At 41.1% G+C, this 14,147-nt stretch overlaps 1 protein-coding gene and 1 non-coding gene across 3 annotated transcripts; both read left to right on the top strand.

Annotated features, from left to right (window-relative positions):
• Positions 1 to 131: 131 nt before the first annotated feature.
• Positions 132 to 10,757, top strand: nod1 (nucleotide-binding oligomerization domain containing 1). Of its 2 annotated transcripts, XM_058647437.1 has the most exons (13): positions 132 to 362; positions 924 to 985; positions 1,073 to 1,656; positions 1,824 to 1,998; positions 2,770 to 4,582; positions 4,668 to 4,751; positions 6,550 to 6,633; positions 6,730 to 6,813; positions 8,057 to 8,140; positions 8,217 to 8,300; positions 8,380 to 8,463; positions 8,555 to 8,638; positions 9,597 to 10,757. In XM_058647437.1, exons 3-13 carry the CDS (start codon positions 1,486 to 1,488, stop codon positions 9,667 to 9,669), a joined length of 2,820 nt encoding a protein of 939 aa, XP_058503420.1. In that variant the 5' UTR covers positions 132 to 362; positions 924 to 985; positions 1,073 to 1,485; the 3' UTR covers positions 9,670 to 10,757. The 2 variants fall into 2 exon arrangements, with proteins under 2 accessions (XP_058503420.1, XP_058503421.1); XM_058647438.1 differs by lacking the exon at positions 924 to 985 and having other exon boundaries at positions 1,461 to 1,656.
• An 810-nt stretch (positions 10,758 to 11,567) lies between these two features.
• On the top strand, positions 11,568 to 11,640 carry trnar-ccu (transfer RNA arginine (anticodon CCU)). The gene has a single exon. It is a non-coding gene; the product is annotated as a tRNA-Arg (tRNA).
• The last annotated feature ends 2,507 nt before the right edge of the window (positions 11,641 to 14,147 follow it).

The following is a 14,147-nucleotide window of genomic DNA, read 5'->3' as shown; positions in this document are numbered from 1 at the left end:
AAATAAAAGGTCACTTAATGTGACCTGTACCGCGTCCAGTCAGCAGAGGGCGTAGTTTCCCTTCTGAGACATGCTATGTCCTTCATCTTCTTCATATTTGGGGTGTTGTATTCGGTGAGTTCTGTAGCTAAGTATCTGCTAATGTACTGTGTTTAACGTGAAATAACTGGTGTGTAATGTGTGTGTTGTGTTTCACATTTCCGCGGGTGCGTGAATGCACCACAGGTTGTGAAACAGTGGAGGAGAAATGACGCGTAGATGCTGAAATAGTTTCACTTCCTACAACAACAAACCGCCTTTTCACAGTGAATTAAGCTCAAGCTCATTCACACGTAGCGCTGTGGAGACAACGTTAAGCTATGGTAAGTGTCATTTATTTAAAACTACAACACTGTACAGTTAGTTTGTCTCTGCTCACAACAACCACTCCCTGTCTTGGCTCAGTCAATGCTACTAACTCAACAAAAGCCGTTATTTTACTGTTTTTAGTTTTGGTTTAGCTGCTGATTTTTACACTCACACCCTTATATACTAAATGAGACTTTAATGTTGACACCATCTCAGTTTAAACGTGTCATAGCAGCGTTATTAATAAGTAAAGAGGAATGAATTAAGAAATACGAGTCAGAATATTCATCATAAAGTCCTTTAAACAGATTTTTTTCTAATCGATTAATCCGTCGATTATTTTGTAATTAATCGAGCACTTGTTTGGTCCGTAAATTGTTGGGAAGTGTGATTCAGTTTTAGAAGATTTCTTTGTTATATGGACCAAAGAAACCAGAAAGTACAGTATTTACATTTAAGAAGCTGAAAACTTGAACTCAAATCGATTATCAAAATAGTCCACGATTCATTTAGTAACCAATTAGTAAGTGATAAATCAGATAATCATTGCAGCCCTTAATTTGTTACCTCTTCAGGTCAGGACCAGTAGTACAAAACCTGATCCTAATGAGGCTGAACCTAATGTCAGAGGAATTGTGTAAGTTAAAGTAACTGTAAAGCTATAGTGTGTAACTTTTTCAATGTAAACAAATGCTGATAACATGATCTCTTCCTTTAAACACAGCATCAATGGATGTCAATGCAGTGTCCTAAGAAGAATAGCTAAACCTGTGTGTCTATATGTCACCTCATCACAACCTTTTGTGGTAAAAACTCAGTAGTCCAGTAGGACTGAGAATCTTATAAGGACCTCATTAGGAGGAGACTAATCGATAACTGCAATTATTTTGAGTTAATTAATCGTCAGCTGAATTTCATTATTGTGACGATGCCATTTCTTTCATCCCCCACATGAAGGTTGAGGTCGCTGAAGCCATTCCCAGCTGATATAGGGTGAAAAGGCGGGGTCCATTGCTGGGCCAGCATACAGAGACGAACAACCACTGCCCTGTTTGTTTATGCAAAATGGACGTGAACAGTTTATAGTGTATTATACCTCTGTTATCCCACAGAAGTGACAGTGTTGTGCCGCAAACAATGGATTCGACCAAAAAGGCCAAATGCGTGCACATGCTCACCCACCACAGAGAGCTGCTGGTGTCCAGGCTGAGGAGCATTCAGTGCATCCTGGACAACCTGCTGGCCAGCGGCTTCCTCTGTGAAGAGGACGTCGAGATCGTACGGCGGGCTGTCACCAAGATGGATCAGGTAGGAAAACCATCATTTCATACCACACTCTCATACTTGTGGGTTTCAGTACATAAATAAATAGTTATAATACTTGTACTACGAGGGTGTGATCAACATGTTTGACCTTCTCAAGTTCCCAGATAAAAGATACTGCAATATTGTATGCAACTGTTATTATTTTCCAGGTGCGCAAAATCTTGGAGCTTGTCCAGTGCAAAGGGGAGGAGGCCTGTGAATACTTTCTCTTTATCATATACAAAGTATGTGATGCATACATAGACCTCCAGCCATGGCTGAAAGAGATAAACTTCAACCCAAGGAGTCACATAGCAGCGATGAAAGTGGTGAACACGGATCCCAGTAAGTTTTACACCCACCCACACTGAGCTTTGTGTTTGTGTCATTTTAAAGGTCTCACTGCGCAAGATGTTAGACGAGTGTGAAGAGTTAAGGCACAGCTTTAGGAGACGTACAAATATCCCTCTCCTTCATTCTAGTTATTTCTAGTTCCAGTTCCTCAGAATAAACTGTGGATTGCATTTTAAAATAACAGTCCAACAAATGAATAAGTACATTTCAAGCACTTTTTTTTGTTTTGAATATGAAATGGCTGAGCAGTCGCCTGCAGTCACATTTACGCACGTGTTTCACTCCTACATGTTGTCACTGCAATGCTCTCAAGGCGTTGTCGTTCTTATGAACAATAGCGCTCCTTTACTTGTGTTGTGAAATGTTGTTCTAGATAATACTCCCTCCATTGTGTTTGTGCACCTGTCTGCAACTTCTGCAAACTCTAAATTCAAACAGAGATTATCCCTCTTTGCATTACTTTACATACAGTAGTAAGGTCAAATATCAGAAAATGTTGATCAAACCTGGAAATGATGATGTTCTCAAATGTCTTTGAGAACCAATCTAAAAAATATTCAGTTTAAATAATTTCTTTGTTATATGGAGCAAATAAATATTCAGATTTAAGAAGCTGAAAAGTCAGCTTTAATTAAGTGCTTTAATCTATTTCCCCTCATTGTGTCACATCACATGTCACATTTTCTCTGTGTGTGCGTGATTCACCCCTAACTGTCAGTACTGCCTTCCATATTGCACTAACTCACATGTATTTGCTCTTAGTCAGCAGATATAGTGAGAAGCTGAGGCAGGAAATGAGCCGGGACACCTGTTTCATCATGTCTTATGGACAGCATGACGAGACTCGTCTGGAGGATCTTTACACCGACACCCTGATGGAGCTGTTCAATGACTGCAATGAAAGTCTGGGCTTCATGGAGAGTCTGGACCAGCTCCTGGGAGACCACGCAGTCTTCAATCCCCAAGGTGAAATCAACTATGTGATGGGGGACGCCGGTGTGGGAAAATCCATCCTCCTGCAAAAGCTCCAGAACCTCTGGTCCAAGAAAGAGCTGCAGACGGACGCTGTCTTTTTATTTAAGTTCCGCTGTAGGATGTTCAGTGTTTTCAAGAAGACCGAACAGATTTCCCTCAGAGACCTTCTGTTCAATTACAACTGCCACCCGGATCATGATCCAGACAATGAGGTGTTTGATTACATCCTACGCTTCCCTGAAAAGGTTATTTTTACATTTGATGGTTATGATGAGATTCATGAGGATCTAGACCTGTTGAATGTGCCGGAAGTTGTGTCGCCAGAACACAAGGCCCACCCTCTCCAGCTGCTTGTCAGCTTGCTCTGTGGAAAACTACTGAAGGGCTCCCAGAAGGTTCTGACAACTCGGACAGGGATCGAGATCCAGAGCAGGGTGATCCGAAAGAAGGTGGCTCTGCGAGGGTTCTCGCCAACTCATCTGAAGACCTACATTAACTTGCACTTTCAGGAGCAGGAGCACAGAGAGCTGGTGTCAGTCCAGTTGGATGCTAGCCCCCACCTCTGCGGCCTTTGCTCCACCCCTCTCTTCAGCTGGATTGTTTTCAAGAGCTTCAAGCACCTGCACACAATACATGATAGTTTTCATCTGCCCGATACATGCGTCACACTCACTGACATCTTCCTCCTGCTCTCTGAGGTGTTTCTCAGCCACTCAACTTCAACCGCTTCGTCTCAGCTGAAGAAAAGCACCCGCTGTGCCTCACAGACGTTCAAATCGAGGCTCAGGCCTCTCGCTGCTTTTGCCAAACTGGCACTACAGGGTATGGAGGGCGGCACCTTCATTTGTGACCAGGAGGAAATCACCGCATGTGGTCTCAGAGAGGAGGACCTGTCGCTGGGCTTTCTCAGGCCTGTCAGCGAGTATGACGCCAGAGGAGGCTCGGCAAACTTTGAATTCCTCCACATTACCCTGCAGTCTTTCTTGGCGGCGTTTGCTCTTGTGTTGGATGAGCAGGCTCCAGCAAACTCCATTCGGAAGTTCTTCACAGAGTGCAGCAGGCAGAGGGAATCCTCCTGCCTGCTCTTTGACTCGTGTATCAATAACTCCTCAAAGCACAGTGAAAAGAACCCATTTGTGACCAATGAGCACCTTCAGTTCACTAATCTCTTCCTGTGCGGGCTGCTGTCCAAGGCTCACAATGACCTCATGGGGCATCTGGTTTCCCCTGTGTTACTCAAGAAAAAACGGGCCTTGCTGAAATCCTACCTGTCCACTAGTGTTAAGTCCCACTTGCATGGCTTACCCCACTACGCCGGCGAAGAAGGCAACAAAGTCCACGTTCTGCCAAACTTTCTGTGGATGCTGAGATGCATCTTTGAGACCGGGAGCCAAGACATCGCTCAGATGACGGCGAAAGGCATCACAGCGAACTTAATCAAGCTGGGTTACTGCAATGTGTACTCGGGGGACTGCACCGCCATTAACTTTGTCCTGCAACACCATCAGAAACTCCTGGGTGTCGACATGGACAACAACAACATCAGTGATTATGGCGTGAAGCAGCTGAAGCCTTCGTTCTGTAAGATGACAGTCGTGAGGTAAGAGGTCCAACTGCCGCCGAGCGTTACTGAGAGTCAAGTGCACTGTAACTCGCAGCACTGACACTGTGCTGCTTGTTTTCAGATTGTGCGTCAATCACCTGTCAGACAGTAGCATCGAGGTGCTCGCGGAGGAGCTGTGTAAGCACAAAGTGGTGGAGGTCTTGGGGTAAGTGAACATCTACTAATTTCCAGACCTTGACAAGTTTTGAATTCTGTGTGAAAGAAAAAAGTTTGGGAACATGTCTGGACTTCATAACATAACATAACATAACTTAACATAACATAACATATAAGGGTAACAGAGAGTGAAAACAACTAAAGAGTTGAGAAGTTATGGTTAAGAGTGAGGATGTGAGTGGAAAATTGGAAAACACTGTGGTTCCAGTGGTTGAGCAGGAGATCTGCACTTCTGCTTCATGGATTGAACACAATATTAAGGTGAAAGTTTCATTTTGGTATAAGTGAAAAGAAAGTAAAACAAATTTTAAGGGGTTTCCCCTCTGGGTAATCCGTCACAATAACACATGTTGCGACCGATGCTTATGTCATTGTCATGACTCGCATATATCTTTTTGTATATGGTGCAATAATCATTTGTGGTGGGAAAATTCCCATGGACTACAGGCTGTTTGATTTAGATTTGTTTAGATTTGTTTCTGTGTTGATTTGTTGTACTATTTCAGCTTGACTGTTTTTTTGACCAGTGCGACAAACCAGTGTCAGTAACCGTTCATTTCCCCTTTTTTTTATTTGAATCTAAATCCTAAAAGTGACTGTAGCACTCAAACATGTTTAGTGCAGAGTATACAAACAAAGTAGTTTTCTAGTTTGTAAAAAAGGGTGTTTTTCCTCCTGTATTCTGCTCATAGCTACAGTTACAGAAATGTTTAATATCATGCATAACAGTATAACATTCATATCTATATCCATATTTATTTCATAGTTTAAAGCAGGGTTTTAAATCCTGGTCCTGGGGACCCACTACCTTGACAAGTTTTGAATTCTGTGTGAAAGAAAAAAGTTTGGGAACATGTCTGGACTTCATAACATAACATAACATAACTTAACATAACATAACATATAAGGGTAACAGAGAGTGAAAACGCTAAAGAGTTGAGAAGTTATGGTTAAGAGTGAGGATGTGAGTGGAAAATTGGAAAACACTGTGGTTCCAGTGGTTGAGCAGGAGATCTGCACTTCTGCTTCATGGATTGAACACTCAATATTAAGGTGAAAGTTTCTTTTTGGTATAAGTGAAAAGAAAGTAAAACAAATTATAAGGGGTTTCCCCTCTGGGTAATCAGTCACAATAACACATGTTGCGACCGATGCTTATGTCATTGTCATGACTCGCATATATCTTTTTGTATATGGTGCAATAATCATTTGAAAATTCCCATGGACTACAGGCTGTGAGATTTAGTTTTGTTTAGTTTTGTTTCTGTGTTGTACTATTTCAGCTTGACTGTTTTTTTTTTACCAGTGCGACAAACCAGTGTCAGTAACCGTTCATTTCCCCTTTTTTTTATTTGAATCTAAATCTTAAAAGTGACTGTAGCAGTCAAACATGTTTAGTGCAGAGTATACAAACAAAGTAGTTTTCTAGTTTGTAAAAAAGGGTGTTTTTCCTCCTGTATTCTGCTCATAGCTACAGTTACAGAAATGTTTAATATCATGCATAACAGTATAACATTCATATCTATATCCATATTTATTTCATAGTTTAAAGCAGGGTTTTAAATCCTGGTCCTGGGGACCCACTACCCTGCATGTTTTAGATGTTTCCCCTGCTCCAACACACCTGATTCAAATGAACCATTAGAATCAGGTGTGTTGGAGCAGGGGAAACATCTGAAACATTCAGTGTCCTGGGGTTCCCGAGGTTGGGGATGTCATTACAAAAACGTGCTCACCCTTTTTTTTTTTTAAGCTAATCTCATTAGTGTGTTTTTTTTCATCCACAGACTTTACAACAACCACATCACAGATGTTGGCGCAAAGCTCGTCGCTCAGATAGTTGAAGAGTGTCCAAAGTTGCGGGTTCTCAAGTACGTTTCTAACTTGTACCAAAGACATCATGGTCCCGGTCTTATCAGATATTATTCAGTCTTCATGGAATATTGTCTGATCACCTTTGTCCTCAGGATTGGTAAGAACAAGATCACTAGTGTTGGTGGGAAGTATCTGGCCAGTGCAATTCAGAAGAGCAAGTCTATATTTGATGTGGGGTAAGAATTAAACCGAGTAACAAATGTCAACTGTTTCATCTTTATATGCATTCTAATCAATTTAATTATTCTTCTGTACAATTTTCGATTATTAGTGTATTGTGATTATTATGCGATATCATTTCCAGGCTTGGTAAACACCGATCAACATTTTCTGACATTTTTATGGACCAAACAAAGACTCAATTAAAGAAAATAATCAACAAATGAATCGATTATGTAAATAATCATTATTTGACATTGCAATGACAGGATGTTATTCATTGTTGAAAACCATGTATTAGTTTTCATTTTCTGGCATGAAAACCAGCTTGAAGACGAGTAAGAGGCAGGGTTGGGTGTGTGGAGCCTGTCACATATTAAATTGCATCATCAGCAAAAAGATCGACTTTAACGTAATACATTTGATCAGGACAGTGTGATTCACAGGTCACAGCACTGACAGCTACTGTTACTCTTCCTCTTTCTACCAACTGGGAAGGTAAAAAGTGGGATATAGGATAAAGGGATAAGGAATGGTTACAGTTTCACTTTTATTCATAAAACTCTCATTTTAGAGTCTAAAGCAGAGCTGTCATTGCTGTTCTCTGCCATTTGGCAAAAAGGTTAGACCAATAAATCAATTCATTCTCAATTGATCGAGTACTTGTTTGGTGAAATGAAATGTCATAAAATGTCTGGAGATAATGATTTGATGTTAATGATGTTTGTTATATGGAGCAAAGAAACCAGAAAATATTCACATGGACCGTGCAATCACAGACAAGATTCACCAGCGCGTTATACGTTTGTGACGTCCGCTTCTCAGTGCCATAACTCCTAAATGGTTGAATAACTGACAGATATCGAGAGTGAAAGTTATGTTTGTAAAAGGGGCAGAAGCACTCACTCAGAAGCTAAGATGATGAGTTAAATGATTTAAAACTCTAATGTCAATGATCAAAACAGTCGAGCTGCAGCAACTTCTGTCATCTCAGCAGCTCCCAGGTTTTGGTCGATTAGTAACGATGACGGGACAGAAGCACAAACCCAACAACAACTTTCCTTGTCGTTCTATAAAAATCAGACCTTCAGTTTATTAACACACTCTCTTTAATCATTCATTCCATTTTCATGACTGAATATTTACTGACCTAAGGTGGAGGAAGTGCCTTATGTGGTAGGGTTAGGTTTAGTGCAGTAATAATTATACTGTATAAGGTATATAAGGTGATTCCGCTCACATGAAGCTTGTCATTTTCAGAATGTGGGGGAACAGCATCGGTGACGAGGGAGCAGAAGCATTCGCGGGAGCTTTGAGGCACCACCCCAATCTCACCAACCTCAGGTGAGAGGACAACAAGCCACAATGAAAACCTGTTTGTTGATATTTTAAATATGTATAAATATGTTGTGTGTTGTAGTCTGTCGGCCAATGGCATCACATCAACGGGGGGGAAGTTTCTGGCAGAGGCTCTGAAAGAGAACAGCGTCCTCAGGATATTCTGGTGGGTAAATCCACCGAGTGACGTAAGCGGTCATTTAACGAAGCACGATGACGACGTTGGTGTCTGTGTCCTGTTGTAGGCTGGTGCAGAATGAGTTGGCGGATGACGCAGCCCCACACTTGGCTGAGCTGGTCGAAGCGAACACAGGTTTAAGTCACCTCTGGTACGGACACACAAGACACAGATACTCACATGATGTCACCGTGGAGCTCATCGCCTGTGGTCAAACAACGACTGACTGTGTTTGTCTGCAGGTTAATCAACAACCAGTTCACTGCGCACGGGCTCAAACACCTCGCCGAGGCCTTGACTCACAACACAGCACTCAAAGAGATATGGTGAGGTTATAACACGCACACGGAACAGTGATTTTAGAGGGATTGTTCAGGTTTGTTTTTTTGAAGGACTGTCGTTTGAGGTACAGACACAGTCAGTACTGGCCACACTCACAGCAGCCAAATCATGGCTCTCAGTGGGGAAACCAGGATTTTAGACAAAAGGCTCACCTGATATGATCGGTTCCAGCTTACTTGTGCGAGGACCTTCCCGAATTCCTGAAACTTTCCATTTTTCTCACCCCTAAACGTTGGTTAAAACAGAAGAAAATTGGCACGCAAGTCAGAACTTATGAAAACTTATGAAATAAGGAAACATACATAAAAGTAGTGCAAAATAGCACAGTAGCACCCCAAAGGTGAAACCCGGTAAGACAAAGCCGGAACTAAGTTGCACCAAATTTCACCAAACTTAGTGGAAACATGTAACAGCCCGAGATGAAGAAAAAGGTCTATTGGGACCATGGGACTAACTCAACAGGTTTAGGATTGGGTTCCCTTCTGTGTCTCATTGTAAATCTGCTCACTCTCCTGCACCAAAGCCCATTGAGAAAACCAGTGATTTTACCTCACGGCACACTGCCTCCATCAGTGAGTTCAAAAGTGCTATTTTGTGACTTCCCTATCTAACACAAATTTACTAATAGAGGCAGCAGTAGACCAGCAGTTAAGTAAAGACTGTTTAGAGTTTGGTGCAGCAGGTGCATCATCATCATTCCTCCCTGTCAACCCACTGGACGAGTTGGTGGCATCACATCTGTGCCAAAGCTTTGTGTGAAGCCAGAACACTGTTGACAGTAGCAGACTTCATTTTTGTGTTGGCTTCTGTCACAGAGGCCGGGCTTTTTTATTAAAGGTATTTACTCACTGTAGTGCTCGTGTAGTTACAGGAGTTTGCCGTATCAGGTCTTTTCAACGAACATGTGTTGATGACGAATGATGTTTGCTCGTGTTCTTACAGCGTGAAAGGAAACCAGCTCTCTGCAGAGGAAGAGAATCAGTTTGAGGCACAGAAAAGGCTGCGCTTCCACTGACCGGGCCTCTCCTGTCCACCTGGCACAAGTTGAGGACTGTATCTTGACATTATCCTGACACGTATGGCGCTTTACGGTAAAGTGTGTAACAATTAGTGACATCTAGTGGTGAGACTGCATATTGTAACAAACCTTTCGCCAAGAGCGCCAGGGAACTAGTGGCCTTCGTAAGTTCAGAAAGGATGTCACGCTTCGCCGTTTGTGTCCTAAGCTTCCACAGGCGTAGAATCATGGCGTCACAAGATGGAGGCCTCTGTTGTTTTTGCTCCACCTTGATCTTCAAATTCAAATCATATTACACATACAGCAGTCACCCGATTCATTTAATTCAAGCCCATATGCAATCACCCATGTATTAACACATTATTACCACAACAAATACTTGTTGGGGGACACTTCTTCATTGTTGAGGTTGTGGAGAGTTTGTGTCCTTAATCAGTGTCTGTAGCTGTAGTATTACAGGTGCTTGTTTAACAGTGAAAGCGTCTGTCCTGAGTTGGAGTTTGGCTGTAATACTCTCCATCAAATATACATGTTTTACTCTTACAAAAAAGGCATAGTTTTTAAGGGGGAACCTGTCAGTGTGTCAGTTTTTATATTAGTCCACGTCTCCTCAGTGCCCATGCGGAGGAAGTGGAAGCAGCTGTGTAGCCTTCACTTGGCATCAAAACTCAAAAATGTCCATTGTGGACTACTGTAAAAGCAAAATAGCAGCCTGATATAACTATAAAAAGCTATTTTTTTTAGGGGTAATGAAAAATATAACAGAATTTTTAAAAATGTGCATGATTTCACCTTTATTTTACACATTGGTCCTTTTAAATCATCAATCAGTCAGATTTTTGGAGACATATGTCTTTTTTCATACAATATCTCATATATTTGACTTCAGTTCATGGAAAATGGGAGTAAAATTGAAGCGTGTGGAGGTGAATGCGGGAATCAGTGTCAGGTGTGTCGATTTGACACAGCTGGCGCTCGTTTGTAATCATGCTCACCCTTGAAATGCAGTGGCAGTGTGGGCTCTCAGATGAGTGACTGCTGCACACACACACACACACACACACACACACACACACACACACACACACACACACACACACACACACACACACACACACACACACACACACACACACACACACACACACACACACACACACACACACACACACAAGGACAAACACACGAGACACGTCCACCAGAGCAGCCAGGACACTCTGAGAGTGTGTCTCAAAAAATGTCCACACTCAGACAAGGAAGGGAATTCTACACGTGTTTGTGTGAAATCTCTGTCACACACTGGACCTTTAAAGACATTTCATTCCCGTGTGATGAACCTGTTCAGTGTTCACTGACGCTTTGTTTTCAAACCTGTGTCAGTTTTAAACGACTGCTGTGGAAGAAAAAAAAAAAGGAAGTGGAATCAACAGTCGGGCGACTTCCTTCACGACGAGCCTTCGCTCGTGCCCGTTTATAACAACCCCTTATTTTGTTCCGTATGAATATTCAGTATGTCGTAAAAAAAAAAGAAGAAGCAAACTTCAATATTTATTTCAGTGTATTAAAATAAATATAGAACCCAGAGCTAGTGGAATGGTTTTATTCAGATGAGTGAATGAGAGATGAAACTTGACTAGTCATGAGAGGTTATCGGACGCCCTCTTGTGGTGGAATCACAGAACAACAACAGCAGTGTGTGTTCGCAGTCAACATTACTACATTATACACAAGTATATGGTAGTACATGGTTAATACACGAGCACCCAGGAGGCATTATTTCATGAATATGTGGTAGTCATTGTTATATTACTACAAGAATAATGACCTTGTTTTAAATGAGTGTGTGATAGTCGAGTATGAGTCATTCCAGCACCCCTAATGTTCCTCTCCGTTGAGCCCCAGTGGCCTAATGGATAAGGCACTGGCCTCCTAAGCCAGGGATTGTGGGTTCGAGTCCCATCTGGGGTGAAAGGTTTTGGGCAGCCCAGAGGATCCTGGTTCCCCTGAGCCCCCTTTGTTTCCTGGGGGCAGATTAGTGCCCTGTGTGTGTTTGAAGGATCGGTTAATTCTGTGTGTGTGTGTGTGAGAGAGAAAATGACAGATAAGTACCTGGGAGTCATGTTACATGAGAATGTGTTTTTTATTTTGGATCATTATTTAATTTGTATTAGTGCATGAGCATTAAACAGTGTGTTTATGTGGTAGTCATTACTACGCTGTTACATGAGTTAGCAGGAGTCAGTACATTATTAAGAGAATGCAGAAGTTATTAAAAGTTATTGCTTCATACTAATAAATGGGCCCATCATTCTTCATTGATCATATGTACAGTGCTTGACAAATGTAAGGTTTATGCCACAGCATTAGTATTTATCCAAATCATTATTTGATGTTTCTGTAACGGTTCATATCACCAGTATGTGGAAGCTCTTTAACCAAACTGATATTAATGCTGAAATAGAAAGTTATTATCCATGAATTTTCAAATTGACTGGTTTACTAAAAAAAAACAATAAAGCACATTATTCTCTCTTAATTAATACGTCAAATTAGTTATTTAACTTGCATTCCTGAACAGAAGCATTTGTTTTCATTCTATTTCAACAAACCCAGTCTTTCTTTAAACAGAGTCAATGAGCTGATTTATCACTGAGCACCACACCTGACACATTTTTATTATTTATTAATTAATATTTATTATTATTACTAAAAAAGAATAAAAGCACACATGACACAAGCTGATACAAAGGTTTTATTTAAAAACTCTGATTAGCTCCAAACACAAAATTACATGAGAGAATAAGACAAAACAAAATATGCAGTAACTAAACCAGGATGACTGGTATTGAAATGATTCACTCTCAATTACTTTATGTACACAGTTTATTTATTTTACGTAAAATAAATATTTGAGTTATTTTGTGTTTTGATTATCAGTTTTTTGTCAGCACACACACACACACACACACACTCACTCGCTCTGTTCTGTTATAGCAAGATCATTCTTGTTGGGGCTCAGAAGTGGCAAAGAAATAAATTATAAAAAAAGAAAAAGTGCTTTGCTGATTCTACAGAAGGGGTCTCAAACTAGACGACCCAGGGGCCACAAATGAGCTTAAAATCACATCACAATATTCCCTCGCGATAACGTAATCACAGAATTTCAAAGTAAAAGTGTTTCTTCTGATATGGAATGATGCGATAAAAACACATGTATATAATTTCACGTTAAATACATGTAAAAGTGTAATTCATACAACCTTAATCTGAAAATATTGCTTACTGTTCATGACAATAGCTAAAAACCCTTTATCACAGGGTGGGCCAGATAAAGTGAGTGGGAGGGGCCACATGTGGCCCACTGGCCGCGAGTTTGAGACCTCTGTTCTATAGTATCTCACATGAGGCTTATTGTCGGACAGTCGGTACCTTCGTACACACAGTACTCATGATACATACACAGAAAACCTTCAGGAGCCACGGCGACACGGTTTCTTTCTTTCTTACTTTCCTTCAAGTCACAACATCAGTGGTTTCATATTTAATCTCCCCGGGAATATTCTCACACCACAGGATTATTCAATTTGAGAGCTGGCCGTCGTCATGTTTCACTCATCTGCCAAAAAATGACGTTCCCACACAAACACGCTGGGTTATCATCCTCATTTCTGCCAAAAGCACCACAGGAAGTTAACAAACTAACATGATATGTCGTAGATAGAAATGTGACAGGAAATGGCGTAGATTGAAGGTTCTTTGAAATTAAGATTAATAATAATCGAAAACAATCCATTTTTCTGAACTACAGTTTGTTTGTGTGAGGGAATGTCATTTTTTTGGGGGATTTTTGATCAGTTGATAAGTTGTTGTGCTGTTACAGGCAACGTTTAACAGCAAGAGACGAGCATGTGACACACGAGTGTCGTCATTATCTATTTAGGCCAGACCTGAAGCCCCCCCCCCCCCCCCCACATTCACTGAACCCCGTTACACGACCGTGATCATGAGAATAAATAAGTGTTTGGTACAGTCTGATCCTGTGACGTGTCAAACAATTACTAACACGCTATTGCTAATAATAAAAGTCCACACAGAGGATCTACACGACTCTGTAGCACCTCCGTGTGGTAAATCAGGGTGTTGAAGTCATAATCAGTGGATCCCAAAACTCCCAAAAAGCTGACAGGGTTCATTCTCTGTTATCCCCACCAGAGGGCAGCAGAGCATGAATACATGGCAAGTTATATTGCATAATGATATTTAAAGGGACTTTCCTGTAATTTCATATTGCACTTTCATAAAGTAGTAAGGGGAGTCATAGTGAACAGGTAAAAACTAGTTGAGAGTGGAATTTTATGATCCTGTGTTCACATGATTCAGATTAAAGGAGTAAATGGAGATTTTCATAGAAGAGCTTCTCCGTCAGTCTGACAAACACAGAGTGGTTATGGTTGTAAAAAATATTCTAAATGGAA

This window comes from Solea solea, chromosome 13, assembly GCF_958295425.1.
Source record: "Solea solea chromosome 13, fSolSol10.1, whole genome shotgun sequence".
In the NCBI taxonomy this organism is placed as follows: domain Eukaryota; kingdom Metazoa; phylum Chordata; class Actinopteri; order Pleuronectiformes; family Soleidae; genus Solea; species Solea solea.
The sequence above is the reverse complement of the archived record's forward strand: the minus strand, read 5'-3'. Positions and strand labels throughout refer to the sequence as shown.